At 32.9% G+C, this 14,778-nt stretch overlaps 2 protein-coding genes across 2 annotated transcripts; both read right to left on the bottom strand.

The window, feature by feature from the left end:
• Window positions 1-198: 198 nt before the first annotated feature.
• On the bottom strand, window positions 199-3,092 carry LOC133672613 (thioredoxin domain-containing protein PLP3B). The gene is made up of 9 exons (XM_062093075.1): window positions 2,938-3,092; window positions 2,749-2,840; window positions 1,812-1,886; window positions 1,682-1,729; window positions 1,442-1,584; window positions 1,227-1,299; window positions 1,035-1,096; window positions 581-678; window positions 199-515 (listed from the first exon to the last, which is right to left on the bottom strand). The coding sequence occupies exons 2-9, from the start codon at window positions 2,830-2,832 to the stop codon at window positions 406-408; spliced, it is 693 nt and encodes a 230-aa protein (XP_061949059.1). The 5' UTR covers window positions 2,833-2,840; window positions 2,938-3,092; the 3' UTR covers window positions 199-405.
• Window positions 3,093-12,124: 9,032 nt separating this feature from the next.
• On the bottom strand, window positions 12,125-14,033 carry LOC133672947 (AAA-ATPase At2g18193-like). The gene is made up of 2 exons (XM_062093519.1): window positions 12,848-14,033; window positions 12,125-12,734 (listed from the first exon to the last, which is right to left on the bottom strand). Exons 1-2 carry the CDS (start codon window positions 13,784-13,786, stop codon window positions 12,312-12,314), a joined length of 1,362 nt encoding a protein of 453 aa, XP_061949503.1. The 5' UTR covers window positions 13,787-14,033; the 3' UTR covers window positions 12,125-12,311.
• Window positions 14,034-14,778: the final 745 nt, after the last annotated feature.

Genomic DNA, 14,778 nt, shown 5'->3' with positions numbered 1-14,778 from the left:
TATCAGCTGGAAAATTTTGACACCGGTTTAAGTTTGTTGTGCAAGAAAGTATAATTATCTCTTAACTTTATGATGAATCTCTAAACCAAAAGATCAAATGTCTTCAGTGAGTAGAATAAGTCAGGTTTTTAAAAACAAGCTCGTATCACTTGCTACTGGATAACATTTGCCACTAGCTGTATGTTTGAAACACGGAGCTGTTGCAACAAAAGTGCTATTCATTTAACTCCACATTTCCCATCAGGATCAGACAGCAATTCAGTTCTCAGAGAATAAAACATGTTCCTGAGTAATTTCCAATGAGGAGAATGAAACTACAGGTATAATTGATAGAAATAGCAACCAAGAAGCTCAAATTTCAAAAGAAACAGATAACTGAAGCCCAAAGTTGCAGTTTCCGGTTTTTTAATCTGAATCGGAATCAGGATTGGTAGATGATTTTACTGTCCTTTGACTGTTTTCATGGTAATCATCATCTTCATCATCTTCGTTATCTTTCTTCTCACTAATTATACCTGTAAGACAATGGTTTAGAGACTTGGCCGGGAGCTATCAAATGCACAGCAAGTTGGACAGTTACCTTTTTTTATCAGTATAATCTCAAGAGTCCTAGTGGCAAAATCATCTTTTCCTCCTATATCTTGAAAGCCAACCAGTCTATCTATTGCAATCCCTTTACTGAAAAAGTGAACAGTACATATCTTAGTATAATACCTGATAAACAAAAATGTAACTTCTGCATTTCAATATCTGATGCAAAACTCAAATATTAAGGTCACAGAAGAGAAGATGGATATGTATAGCTTGAAGCATAACAATAGCACACTTTGGCGAATCATTCAGTAATCATTAGCATTGATTGGTTGAAATCATTCTCCCCCCAACTACATGTCTGCCATTACCACTTAGTTTACAAGTAAATAGAATCCTGAAAGCAAAGCCAAAATACAATGTCTATGTTCTTCTCTCGACTTCAAGAAACTATCGTTCAAGATGAGCATAAATAAAACAAAATGCAACAAATGTGGCCTCACCTGAAAAGCATGACACAAGGCAATGTTTTCACTCCAAGTTTGGCAACAAAGAAGGGTGCATTCTGCATTTGATTTGGAAATAAGTACAATGTACGTCAACTCATTTTACACACTAGAGCAGACATTTGCAATAAACAAAACTGTGATTTCAATTTAGCTGCCTAAGCAAACAACAAAAATTCAAGTACTGACCTCTGCATCCAGCTTGATGAATTTGGTATCAACATGCCTTGGTGCAAGAGACTTCAAATGCTTATCCATTATCCTAGGGTAGTTGATTAACATGATCACACATCATAGATCATAAAGCACATAGAATGTGTCAATTCCAGTAGCAAGTGCATGCGTGCATGTGCGCGTGTGCATGCGTGTGTGTGTGCGTGCAAGAGAGGATTTAAGTGCTATACTTGCATCGATAGAACTCCTTATGGTAGAAATGGCAAATTACTTTCTCAGTCCCAGTGACTTCACCCAGGAAATCCCCCTCGCTTATCTCCCTGTATTCCCCATGGCCTTTCCTCTGTAGGGCTTCTCGTTTCTCTGCTTCTTTCTATTCAAACAAATCCTATGGTGAATTTTAGCAGTTTCAGATAGCTTAATCATTTCTAAACATACATGTGGTAAAATAAGGAATATGAACTTATTACCTTGAGAGCTGCAATCCTGTCTGCATGCAATTTTTCCAGTTCTGGATCCTACAGAACAAATGCAAGCAACTTTAAATAAATGAGATCATGGAAAATGCAGGTACCAATATTAATGAAACATCAAACTTACATCCATCAACTCATCAAGGTCAACTTCTTCATTGAAAGAACTCGACGACTTTAACTTCTCTTGAGCAATAATTTCCTGTAACATAAGCATGTAATGTCAATAATAACTGTAAAAAAAATCAAAGATAACCAATTCAACGCCACCTTTTTATTTGAGTATTCAGTCCGTCAGATCAATTCAATCACATATATCTTTACCAACCATGAATGGAAAAGGCTAATATGTACAGCCAGGAATTAAGTTGGACCTCCCGTTTCCCCAATCAAAATCAGTATTTTATAATTGTTGGAAGCAAAAGCCTTCCAGTTAAGAACTCTGAGAACACCGTAATATATTTTAGCAATTCAACAAGCACAACAAAAGCAATAGGAGTACACAAAAAGGTATGTGCTCGCACACAACCTGAAATGCATCCCCATCTCTGTTGCAAACTGTTAACTATCATTGGACCATATATTTGCCCCTAATTACTATTGATCCAGTAAACTGATCTCCCAATGGGCACGTACACACAGGAAACCTGGATTTCTACAATAACTTCTTAATTTGGCAAAAGTTCTTCAAAATTTCCACTTTAATCACCAACACACTATCTAGGCATCAATTTGCCCAAAATTCAATCTTTTCTATGAAGCAGAAGCAAGAAAGCTTCACTCTTTCTTCTATCAACATTCTCATAAAGCAATAAATTTCTTCTCCAATAAATTTCAAAGCCACACAACAAACCTGATAAACCACAAAACATTAAGGGATGCAAAGTGGGTTTCCTTCATTGAAGGCTTAAAGTTGAAAGAAATCCAAAAAAAAAAAAAAGCAAGCTTTACATCAAATTCCTTCAAATAAACAAAGACCCAACAGTAAGCAAAGACATATGCGACGGTTTCGACAAAAACCCATTTGAGAAAATAAAAAAAGAAGACAACTTTAAAGACCAAACCTTCTTATAATCACGAGCAGCTGCTGCTATTACATTGCCAAATGCCAAATTTGACAATGTTGATTTAACTGCATCAGGATCCATTTTCCTGCCTGCAAAAAAACGAATCATAACACAATTAAGATTAGTGTCTTAAAAAAGAAAATTAAATATCAAAAAGAGAAAGTGAAGCAGATCTAGAATTGGAACCTTAGCAAAGTTCGATCTGAAACAGTGAAAGAGGAAGAAAATTAAGGGCAATGGAGGGGACTGGTGCAATGACAGGGTTCCTTTAATTAACCCACCCACAAAATCGAGGGACATGTCGTTTGCACCACCACTAGTTAGTTTTGAGTGTGTGAGACGACGTTTAGGTGCTGCCTTTTTGCATTTTTCATGAGTTTAAGTTACCGGCAGTTCGTTTGCTACGTGAAGTAACCATGTTTATACCTGAAACTTTGGAGTTTGCATTATTTATTTATTATTACCATTACAAAAAAAATAAACCGGACCTTTGATAGGGTTTTAGTAAATTAATTAGATCCCAGTGATTTATCAAGTTGACTTGATTACATGGAGTAACTCTTAATTAATTTAATTTAAAATTTAATTTGAGTTATAAATAAGTCAATAAATTACAAAGTTAATTTGCTAGGTTGGATTTAATTGTTATACGATTTAACTTGAAATAAATCTAATTTCAAATCAAGTTTGTCACACTTGACATTGCGGCGGCTTTTAAGATTAAAAAAAAAAGATATCTGGCATCTTGTTCTTAGAAAGAAAAATGTCTGGTTTAAGGAGTCGTCATCTAGTATTATGGTCACTATAAACCCTAATTGGTCAGTAGAGATTCTATAGTATAAGACTGATTATGCAAAATAAAAGATATTATCACCCTTTAAGCATCGTATCTGGGATAGGTTGTATTGTTGGTTTTGTCTTAAATTGCTAAGTATTTGTTGTATTAAGCTTTTGATGGTATGCCTATAATATTCCTAACTTTGGCGCCAATAAATATTCAACTACAAATACTTTCAATTCTAGCGTTGATAAATATTACGTGAAGAAAAGGTATGATATTCTTGACTTGGGTGTCAATAAATATTGGGGTTAATATTTTTTATTCTAATGTCAATAAATATCAGAGTTGATATTTTTTACTTTGACGTTAGTGAATACCATGATTGATATTTGTCGTGAATCTACTTACCTCAAACACTTTTGGATTGAATTTTTATAATGATCATTTGACCTGCAAGAATGAGAGAAGTGATTTTTAGACCCTTTTAAGATGGTGTTTGGCTTCGTGGTGGCTTTTGCGGTTAGTCCAAACACAATTTTTTATTGTTTGGTAACAACAAGAAGCTGATATTAATCTGTGGATCCCATGTGATTTTTTAAGGTATGGCCGCAATTAGTTAGAAGTAGTTTTAGCCAGCTTTTCACGTGAAAAGCTGGTTTGAAGACAGTAAACAAACAGTCAAAATTTGACAATATTATCCTCCCCTTACAAACACAACACTGTAACCGTTGCTCCGGAGATTTTGATTCATTTTGTTTTTCTTCACCAGAGACTCAAAGATCCCCAATCACTCCTCCAGATCCAAACACAACATTGTTATTTAAATTTAAAATATGTGTATTCTATATTTTTTGTTATAATTTTCTTCCTTGTTATTAGGAAAATATTATTTAGTTGATGTTGGGTACCCAAATGAGTATAGATATCTCGGTCCGTATAAAGGTGAGAGATATCACTTCTAAGAGTTTCGGCGTCGAGGGCAACCAACCAATCGTGAAGAGCGATTCAATCGTGAACATTCATCACTTCACAATGTCATTGAATGTGTATTTGAAGTGTGGAAACAAAGGTGGAGAATTTTACAGAACATGCCAGCATTCCGTACAAATCGTAAGTCCAGATTGTAGTGGCATCAATGGCACTACATAACTATATTAGGAGGAAGTCACATGAAGATTTTGCATTTACAGAATATGATCACAATCCTAATTTTATTCCGGATGATATTTTAACCGATATTTTTCCATGTTCGCAAAGCCAAGGCAACTAGCGGTCTTCTCAAATGAATTATGTCCGTGATGAAATAGCAGATAGTTTAATGAGATAATTGAAGAACAACAATAATGTAACATTGTTATTTCTTTTATGTATGAAAAAAAAAATGTTCACAAATGCTACTAACAACATGAAAATTAACACATGTCCTTCTTGGTAATTTTATAAACAAAAGTACTTTAAAAAACAACTTAACCAAACACATATCAATTGCTTATTAGATAACAATACTTTTAACTACAGTTTTAACCAAACACATCTTTTTATATACACACCACAAGAAAAAGTGATTTTTTAAAAGCTACTTTTACCAACCACAAACACAGAAGCCACCACTTTCACAAACACAACCTAAATAGATGAGTTTTTGGTATTATATGTAGATCCAATGGGTCATTATATTTGGGCCAAGCTTTTAATAAGCTTGATAAACTTGTTATCAAGCCCAAAAATTCATAAAAAAAACATTTGTTTATGCTAAAACACAAAACGATTTTTTTATTTTTTTATTTTTTTATGCTAATCATGGTATTTTTTATGCTAAATTATGCAAAGAGATGGTTTTTTTTTTAGCTTGGCCATATGCAATTTAAAAAAAAAACACAAAATTTATGGGATTTTTATTTTTTATGCTATTTGTTTTAACAAAATAAAATAAAATAAAATAAAATACAACACAAATATTTCACTAATTCACTCCCACACACTTATAATTACACATATTACATATAATAAAAACACACAAAATCAACCAAAATTTGCAGAACATCTTCCTAACAAGATTCAGAAAAAGTAAAAAGTTGTATGGATGCGTTGGATATGAAGGAGCAGTGGTGGCCAGTGTACCACAGGCCACCACCACTGCTGGCTCATAGATTCACTTTCCACTCCTACTAGAGGAGCGTATAGGTTGCTGGATGTGAAGCCCTGCGGTATCCTCTTCACTCCCACACTAGTGGTGACACCCACCACTGCTCGAGGAAGGAGATCTGGCCGCCTTAAGGTTCAACCTGCTCTTTCTTTCAGATCTCCTCTGCCAGCAATGACTCACTGTCACCTGAAAAAAAAAAGACACAGACAAATAGTTGATTTTAATTGTATTTGTGTTTTTTTAGATGTGATTCTTTCTTCCTCTCGGTTTTATCTTTCTTTTCTTCTTTTTTAGGTGACAGATCTGGTTGTTGGGTAGCGACGATGTTGGTTTTGATGTGGATTTTGTTGCTATTACAAGTGAAAGAATCAGTTGCTGGAAGGAGGTGAAGGAGAAGAAATCAACGATGCTGGGCTTTGTGGCTAGAGATGGGCTGCTTTTGGAAGGAGATGATGGTTATCACTTTTCTCTCTTTTTAATTTTTATTGGACGAGTGGTGACTGACGATTAAAGGATAGAAGGAGGCTAGTGTTGCCATAGTTATCAAACTTGAACCGGGAGTGACCCGACCACGAGGCCGGGTCCTAAGTTTCATAGGTCAACTCGGGTTAACCTGGAAAAATTAAAAAATATTTAATATTTTAATATTTCATATGAAAAAAATTAAGAAACAATCCATATGAATATAGGCTATATATGTTGTAAATAATGAAGTTTAAAAGAATATTTTAAAAAGTTCTTGATCCTACATTGAAAAGATATTATATTATCCTTTTAAGTTGAAGTGTTTAAACCAAAATTTATCCCACATTGAAAAAACATAATTTTTTTCTTATGAACATAGAATATATATATTAAAGGGTTTCAAATCCCACATTGAAATAATAACTTCTTTCTTGTGAACATAAAGTATATATATATTAAAGGGCTTCAAATCCCACATTGAAAAAATAACTTCTTTTTTGTGAACATAGAGTATATATATGAAAGATTTTCAAATCTCATATTGAAAAGATATTATGTTATCCTTTTAAGTTGCAATATTTAAACCAAAAAGCTTTTTTATCCCACATTGAAAATACTTAACTTTTTTCTTGTGAATATAGAGTATATATATGAAAAGCTTTCAAATTTCACATTGAAAAAATAACTTTTTTCTTGGGAACATAGAGTATATATACTAAAGAGTTTCAAATCCCACATTAAAAAAATAAAACAATTTTCTAGTATTTATATAGTGAACTTTAAAAAGTGTTAATAACCAACTAAAAAAATATATAAAAAAGGGGGTATAAGAGAAAAACCACATTTGAAAAAAAATATCGGGTCTTGTCCAGGTTTACTGGGGTCGCTCAGGTCATGAGTCAACCGAGTTTTGCCAGGTTGTTGCACTAGCCGGTTTTTTATCTTTCTCGGACAGGGTCCTGAGTCAACCTGTCAGGTCAGTCTAGGTTTAATAATAGTGAGTGTTGTTGTTGTTGCTGTGGGTGATGCTACCACAGAGAAAAGAGAAGTGAGGGGAAGTTGTTATGCTGGTTGGGTTTGGTGGACTAGTAGTGAAGAGAGGAAGGGATGTAAATTATAAGTTAAGATTGAGGTTGTGATGGAGAAAATAAGGGTCAAGCTTTGGCAACAAATAGGAAGATCAATAAGTATAAATAGATTGGTGAAGATAGGGGGACGACGACACAATTGCTGAAAAAATAGGGTTAGGTTTTGTTTTGTGTGTGTGTGTTTTTTTTTTGTTTCTTATAATGCCCTCTGTTATCTGTGGTTTAGGGTTGTATTTATTGTACAAAAGTTTCGAAGTCCCAAACAAACACAAACTCTATCTTTTTTTCAAAATTTGTTTAAAATTTAAAAATCAAAAGAACTAAAAATATTCTGATGATGTTTTTCAAATTGAAAATAAGGGGAAAAGGGGGAAAACCACATTATAGTCTCTGGTTTTCTACAAGTTGATAAATTACACCTTCAACTGAAATCAATCCCTAATCTGATATCTAATTTTTATCCTCTCTGAAATTAAATTGAAAGTAAATAGGTCAAAATTTGAATTATAACAAAGTTAATAGACTACTCATACTGCTAGAATTAAGAAATTAATGATTAAGACTTTCAAATATAGCTAACAAGGATGTTGTTAATGACATATTGATGTAGAAGTGTTGGATTATATTGGTGACTAGACATTAACTAGATGGGTAGCCTGTGCTATGCCACATGTCGTGTAAAATCTTTTCAACGCTTAAAAAATAATATTCAGGCGACGAAAATCCAAGACAAATCGGGTTAAATTTATTAAAACATGACTTGAAATATGAGATCAAAACAACACGCAGAAAGGAAAGCAAAAATAAATCGTAAAGTTCAAAACATAATAGCCCAATGTCAAAGATGAAAAAAAAAATATAACACCAAATAAGAAAACCTGAGTAAACTCGAGCTAACTTGACAAACTTACAACCTGTGATATGAGATCGAGATATAAAAAAGAATTTTGAAAGAAGGTCCTAGCAAAAAAACACAATTTCAATAAAAAAAATGTAAAAAAAAACCTAAACTAACATGAGTTAATTTTTCCAACCTGCTCTTGGAATAACCAAACAGAAAGATAAGTAAAAAATAACAAAGCTTAAGGATAAATAATCTGATGCAAAATGATGAAATTGAAAAACAAAACTCATAAAAAATCAAAGAAAAAAATCTGAGCTAACCGGAGTTAACTTGACTAACCCTCCATTCATGACATGAGTGTGATTGAAAAAGAAAATAGACTTACATATTTAATATCGCGAAATGATGTGCTTAAATATGAAAAAAAATTGTTTTGTTGCATTTTCAATTAAAAACAATTGTACTAGATTACCAAATACACACGAAGCAGTAGAGGGGAAATGAGAGAAAAACATGATTGTACAGGTAGCCAAAAGCATAATCCAGCAATTCCCGAGACCTGTGAGGACATTAGCAATAGTAACAGAAAGCTGCGGGCAAGATTGAAATCCTATTTACTATGAATAGCAACATTGAAATTCCACCACAAGGATAAAATCTCAGTAGCTTGAGAATCAACGAAACATATACTCTCTAGGGCTGATAATTTACCAAACAGAAACACCAGCATTAATCAGCATCCATACAATAATTGCAACCCAGAACCCATACATGCAAACATAAAGAAACAATGGCAACAATGTTGGTTGCAAACCCTCTTTTCCTATCCTAGTAACTATCATATTCAAACTAGAAGCGTGAAAGAGAGCTACACTACAACCATCACATAAAACAGGAAAGCAGACACAAACCAAACTGAGAACATGTTCATTCCTCAATAAAAGAAAAGAATAATAAATAACAAGTCTTTTGAATTAGGAATCTGACACTCACAATTGACTTTACTCACTATAGATACAAGGATCCGCAAATCTATAAACAAATTGATTTCCTCTCAAGAAGGCAAAGATCTGGTTTGAATTTGAGCTTGACCCAGTAGGAATCTTATCTTGAAGAACCAAAACTATAAAAAAGACCACCTTACCCTACGCCTATATCGAGACACGAACGAGAAGTATAGAAATCCCCATGAAGATTAGTCAGTCATTCGATAAGTTTGAGTAATTCAATCAAGAACTATAGTATGAGAATCACTCACCACACACAGAGCACACATAACATGCAGCAATTTTGTTATTATTGTCAAAACTAAAAAAATTCTTTACATAAGAGTATTTATATGTAAATCCTAAAACTAATGGGTTAGACATGTACTTGATTGAAATAAAACCCAAATTAATTAAAATAAGATTTAAAATAACATAAATAAATAAAATAATAGTCTAAGATTATTTTTCAGCATTTACTGCATATGATAGTGAAAAATACCCAAAAGAAATAATGGTTGAAAAATCCTTGGTGAACAAAAGTCTGATGCATTGTAAAAATAAGAATTAATTTTTGGCCAATTAATTTTTTTTGTTTGATATGGAATTATTGTAAAATAAGTAAGTCAAAGACTGCCACACAAATTCCTAATAATATCAAGTACTCCTTATAGTGAATGAAATCCATAACTCTTAAGGAAAGTATATCTTTTTTGTTTTTGCACTTTGCTGGAAGATTCTAGACCTAACTTCAAATATGTCATTCTCTATTGTTCGGATGAATTAGCGGATTTACCATAATAGTTGGGAAGGTACAAAAATCTAGTTTTCAACCTAATTGGAATCGCATCCAAACTTCTTCTGTAACTTAAAATATGACCCAGAAAGTAAACAAAGGTCTTGATTAACATATTGAACCTTTTTAACCCAAACATCTTGACTTACCAATTGAACTTCTCTTGCATCCACTTCGTTTTAGATCTTAGAATAGACCTATTTGATACTTCTAATGGATCCTTTGATGTCATAGCCTGGATCACCTCATCATCTTTTTCTTCAAAAGGATTCGATCTCGAATCATAATTTACATCAAACAAAGATAGATAAAAAAAAACTTTGAATATATCACTAACATTATATTCACCTTATAAATCCACTTTGTGGGCATATCCTTCAAGGAATCTGAATGAACCATCTCCTTTAAGCATTAATTTTGATTTTTTATGTCAAAGAAATCTTTCTCTACGCATATACACCCAAACCCAATCTTCTGGTTCAAAGATAACCCTTTTTCATCTTTTGTTTGCTTGAAATGCATACTTCTCATTCTTTTTCATCTTTTTTAAGCATCAACTTTGATTTTTTATGTCCAAGAAATCTCTCTTTACGCATATACACCCAAACCTAATTTTCTGGTTTAAAGATAACCCTTTTTCATCTTTTGTTTGCTTGAAATGCGTACTTCTCATTCTTTTTCTCAAAATATTGGTATATCTTCTTAAGCAATGCTTTCATCACTTGTGTTTTTCTATTGTCATCAAATCTAATTATTTCATCAATAAGTAAAGAAATCAAATCTAGAAGAGCTAAACCATATACTATTTTAAATGGTGAATATTTTTTCCAATCTAATAGTTTAGCACATAACAATTTCTTTTATAACATATTAAACAAAAATTGTAAATGCTCAATATGCTTACAATGAATATCATCAAAGTAATCAACAACAAAGCTATTTATGAATCATACATTATATGATTCATCAATCTCATTAAATTACTATATGCAATGGTAAGACTAAACAACTTGACTAACCATTCAGACAATTCACATTTAATCTTAAAGTTATTTTCCCTTTCATTCCCTACTTTCATCTTAATTTGATAATAACTAATTTTCAAATCAATCTTACTAAACCCACAAGATCTATGCAACTAATTAAGAATATCATCAAGTCTATACTTTACTATACTATTGTTCATTACACCCTTTATCAATGGCAAACAACTATAAATCTCATCAGGAAATACATAGCAAAATTTGGACAGCTTGATCTGATATATTGTCCTGAAATTTTACTCCAAGATAAAAAAAGATCTTTGAAAATTTCTAGTAAACTTTCAGCTTGAATAATATAATATTGGTTAAAAATTATGCTTATTGGTTTTATTAGTTTTGAATAATATAATATTTTAAAAGATTATAAAATACTGTATATTTTTAAATAACATTTTCTTTTGATATGTCTATTCTGAGGCTTAGTGTAGGTGTGGTGTCTCGTTGGCACCGCTCCTACGTTACTAGTAATGGACCCGAGATTTGGGTCGTGTCACTACTAGTTCTTCATAAATTTTAAATCTCGATGAATAAAAAGAAAATAAAATTTGTCAAAATAAGTTACAGAACACATTCATTCCATAGAGTATGAACAATAATGAAAAGAAAAATAATATTAAAAATTGATATAAGCCACCTAACATAGGAGTTCATGCATGCTAAAATTTTAATATAAATTAATTAGAGTAATTGTGCTGATAACATGTTAAAAAACAAAGAACAAGTAAGAATATATGTATTTAGAATAAAACATAAAAGAAAAATTCATACATTTTCTTATATATTTTTTTTATCCTTAGAATACAAGACAAGTAGTTTATTCACAAGAGAAGAAAATAAAAACATTAAAGAACACTAGAAAACCTAAATGTCATGTAAAATTAAAAGACTAAACCCAAAAGTCAAGAAATTTAAGAGATTTTATGGGCATTTAATATATATAATTATAGATTTTATAATAGTAATTACTTATAATTTTTTTTTATCCTTAACGTATATTTTACATTTTCTCTAAATAATTTGTGAACCAAACCATTCAATTTATGTGTCCTTCTTTTACTGCTTTACTTTATGGGTATTGAAAAACAAAAAGAAACAACTCAAGTGATTAGCTTGAAAGGATGTCATTAGTATAGCCTTAGTCAAATAATCTACGATTTTCAATAATAGTATCAATTAAATAATTAATTTTTTTTTCTTTTAAAGGGGCAATTAAGAGGATGAAGATTTTCAAAGGGGCTAATTAATCGATTTCAGAACCTTTTTACAAGAAGAATTTTCAACATACAGAAAAGGTTCAGACACCGAACATTTTTGGGGGAATCATCCTTCGCCCGCGATTACCTCTTGCAGGTCGAAGAATTCTATTCCTATTAGTGAACTTATTGACTATTTTCTCTTCGTTTCATCATCATCAGTTCAGAATCTTTGCTTCTCCATCTTCAACTTTGCCATTCTCTTCACTCTTAACTTCATTAGCTTCACTATGCTTCCGCTTAAGGAAGTTAACAAGTCCTTTAAGGGCAACATCAGCATTTTCACTTGCCATTAGTTCCTCTGCTACCTCTGCTGGGGTTACGTTAGTACTCTCCATTAGCCCTTCAATTTCTTCATAGAGATAATGGTTCTTGTCGCGAATGTCAAGGTAATTAGAAGCCAGAATACTGAATGCTTGAGGTGTGCAGTAAGGCATGTTAATATGCACATCCATTCTACCAGGACGCAGCAGAGCAGAGTCTAGCCTGTCCTTATGATTGGTAGTGAACACAATGATTCGCTCATCACCGCAACTTGACCACAATCCGTCAATGAAATTCAGCAGTCCAGATAGTGTCAACTGCAAAAATGACACAAGAACAGAATCAAATTAACGAATTAGGCCATTTTGTGCACAAACAGTATAAATTGCAGATTAGGAAATTTTAAGCTTGAAGGGAAATGAGTACTAACCCTGGAGTTAGAACCATCATGCTCATCCCCTCCTTGTTGCCGATCCCGCATTTGCACACTACAATCGATATCCTCAATCACCAAGATTGACCGATTCGTGGTGGACAGAAGAACCCTCCTCAGATCGGAATTAGAAGACAAACTAGTTAGCTCCAAATCATAGATATCGAACTTGAGATAATTAGCCATGGCAGCAATCAAGCTTGATTTTCCAGTCCCAGGTGGTCCATACAGCAGGTACCCACGTTTCCAAGCCTTGCCCACTTTCTTATAAAATTCTTTTCTTCCCAAAAATCTCTTCAAATCATCAACTATCATCTTCTTCAACTCTGGATCCAAAGCTAAAGTATCAAAAGTAGAGGGATGTTCAAGATTTATGGACCCCCACCCACGATTATAAAGCTTAACAACCTTCTCTTTATGTTCTATCTCTTCACCCCTCTTCAAAACATGAGGCAAGTAACAATCCATAACTTTCTCTTTGTACTTCTTGTTAAAGGACAATTCAAAACTCCTTTTTTCTTCGGAGTCACCGTCGTTTTGTGGCTCTGTACAGACATAAGCCCACTTCAACATGATATTCTCGTACACATCTGTAACTACCTCACCTTTTTCGATTGCGACAGAGAGGGTCCTTTGTCTTGGTGTCTTGCCGATTTTGAGTCTCTCTGTTGATGGGCTAATTTTAGTTTTGAGATAGATTTCTGCTGCATCATAAACTTGGTTGCGAGACACGCCAAAATGCTCATCAATGACAAGGGTGATGTTAGGGGAGAGAGGAGTGAAGAGGTAGGGAATGGCAGTGGATAAATAAGAGCGAAGCTCATCAGGGATTAGTTCCTTTTCCATGGAACGGATAAGCATGAGTGATCCTGCAAAAGTGGTATAAGCAGAGAATAATGTGGATACTGATTGAGGCATGTTCGTTGGAGAAAACATGGTGATGGTTGCAAAGATCGTGAAACTAGGGGACCTTTTTGAGATTCAGAGAGGGCTAATGGTGTCTGGTTGGTGAGATATATGAGCCTTGGAGTACGAATTTATAGGCTAGTGAAGGAAGCTATCGTGATGGTCGGTCTATTCTTCATATCCTTCTTCAGCAAGGAAATGTGAGCCGGTTGCTAATAGGAGCATGTGATCAGCTAGCTTACCAATTAAAGGCAGATGCTTACAGAGTAAGGGCAGCAAATATTCATTGAAAGAGAGGTGTTAGGGAGGGATTAGTCCTCATGGTAAGTTAAGATGGATAGGGATGCCAAAAACTACACATACACTCTTTTACTATCATTGAGGTTACAATTAGGTCATTCATCTACAAAAAGTCTAGGGCAACTATTAAGTTATTAGATAGATCCAATCTTAAATTTTCATTTATGGACATGATATTGCCATTATGTAGTTGATAAGAGCATCATTTTTAAACCGATTCGGGTTGATCTTGGACAAATCTTTGATGATAAGTTAGGTGTGTTTACCTAGGTTAATTTAATTTTATTTATTTTATAAAAAAAATAACATTATTTTAAAAATAGATTAAAAAGAAAAAAAATCAACATGTTTGAAAGGGTTTTTTCGGGTTGAATAGTTTGTGAGTGAACTTAAATTTTTTACTAGGTCAAACTAGATTAATTCTTTTATTTTTGTTGAAACCTAGCCTAGTCTAGATTCCGAGTCAATCTACCTGATAGAGTTAGATTTTAAAATAAAAGCACTCCTCTTAATCAATATTATTGATAGGTGAAGTCTGAACCAAAACTTATTGGGATAAAATATTTTGTTTTTATTAATTGTTTTTATTAATTGTTTTTTTTCACGGGCCTCAATTTTATCACCTTCATCTATCAATAAAAGTTATTTACAGTAAATATGTATTAAAAAAATAAAAAATTAAAGAACATTAAGAAACTCAAGTGCAGTGAAAAATCAGAAGA

The sequence above is a fragment of the Populus nigra genome, chromosome 14, assembly GCF_951802175.1.
Source record: "Populus nigra chromosome 14, ddPopNigr1.1, whole genome shotgun sequence".
Lineage (NCBI taxonomy): Eukaryota > Viridiplantae > Streptophyta > Magnoliopsida > Malpighiales > Salicaceae > Populus > Populus nigra.
Note: the sequence above shows the minus strand (reverse complement) of the source record. Positions and strands in the feature narration are given on the sequence as shown.

Excerpts from the sequence above, each read along its gene's own strand:
- LOC133672613 (XM_062093075.1), bottom strand. The coding sequence starts at position 2,832 with ATGGATCCTGATGCAGTTAAATCAACATTGTCAAATTTGGCATTTGGC. Across the intron at positions 1,730-1,811 it reads ACCTTGATGAGTTGATGGAT|GATCCAGAACTGGAAAAATT; the intron begins GTAAGTTTGATG and ends TTTGTTCTGTAG. Across the intron at positions 679-1,034 it reads CCTTGTGTCATGCTTTTCAG|TAAAGGGATTGCAATAGATA; the intron begins GTGAGGCCACAT and ends TCACTTTTTCAG.
- LOC133672947 (XM_062093519.1), bottom strand. The coding sequence starts at position 13,786 with ATGTTTTCTCCAACGAACATGCCTCAATCAGTATCCACATTATTCTCT. Across the intron at positions 12,735-12,847 it reads ATGATGGTTCTAACTCCAGG|TTGACACTATCTGGACTGCT; the intron begins GTTAGTACTCAT and ends TCATTTTTGCAG.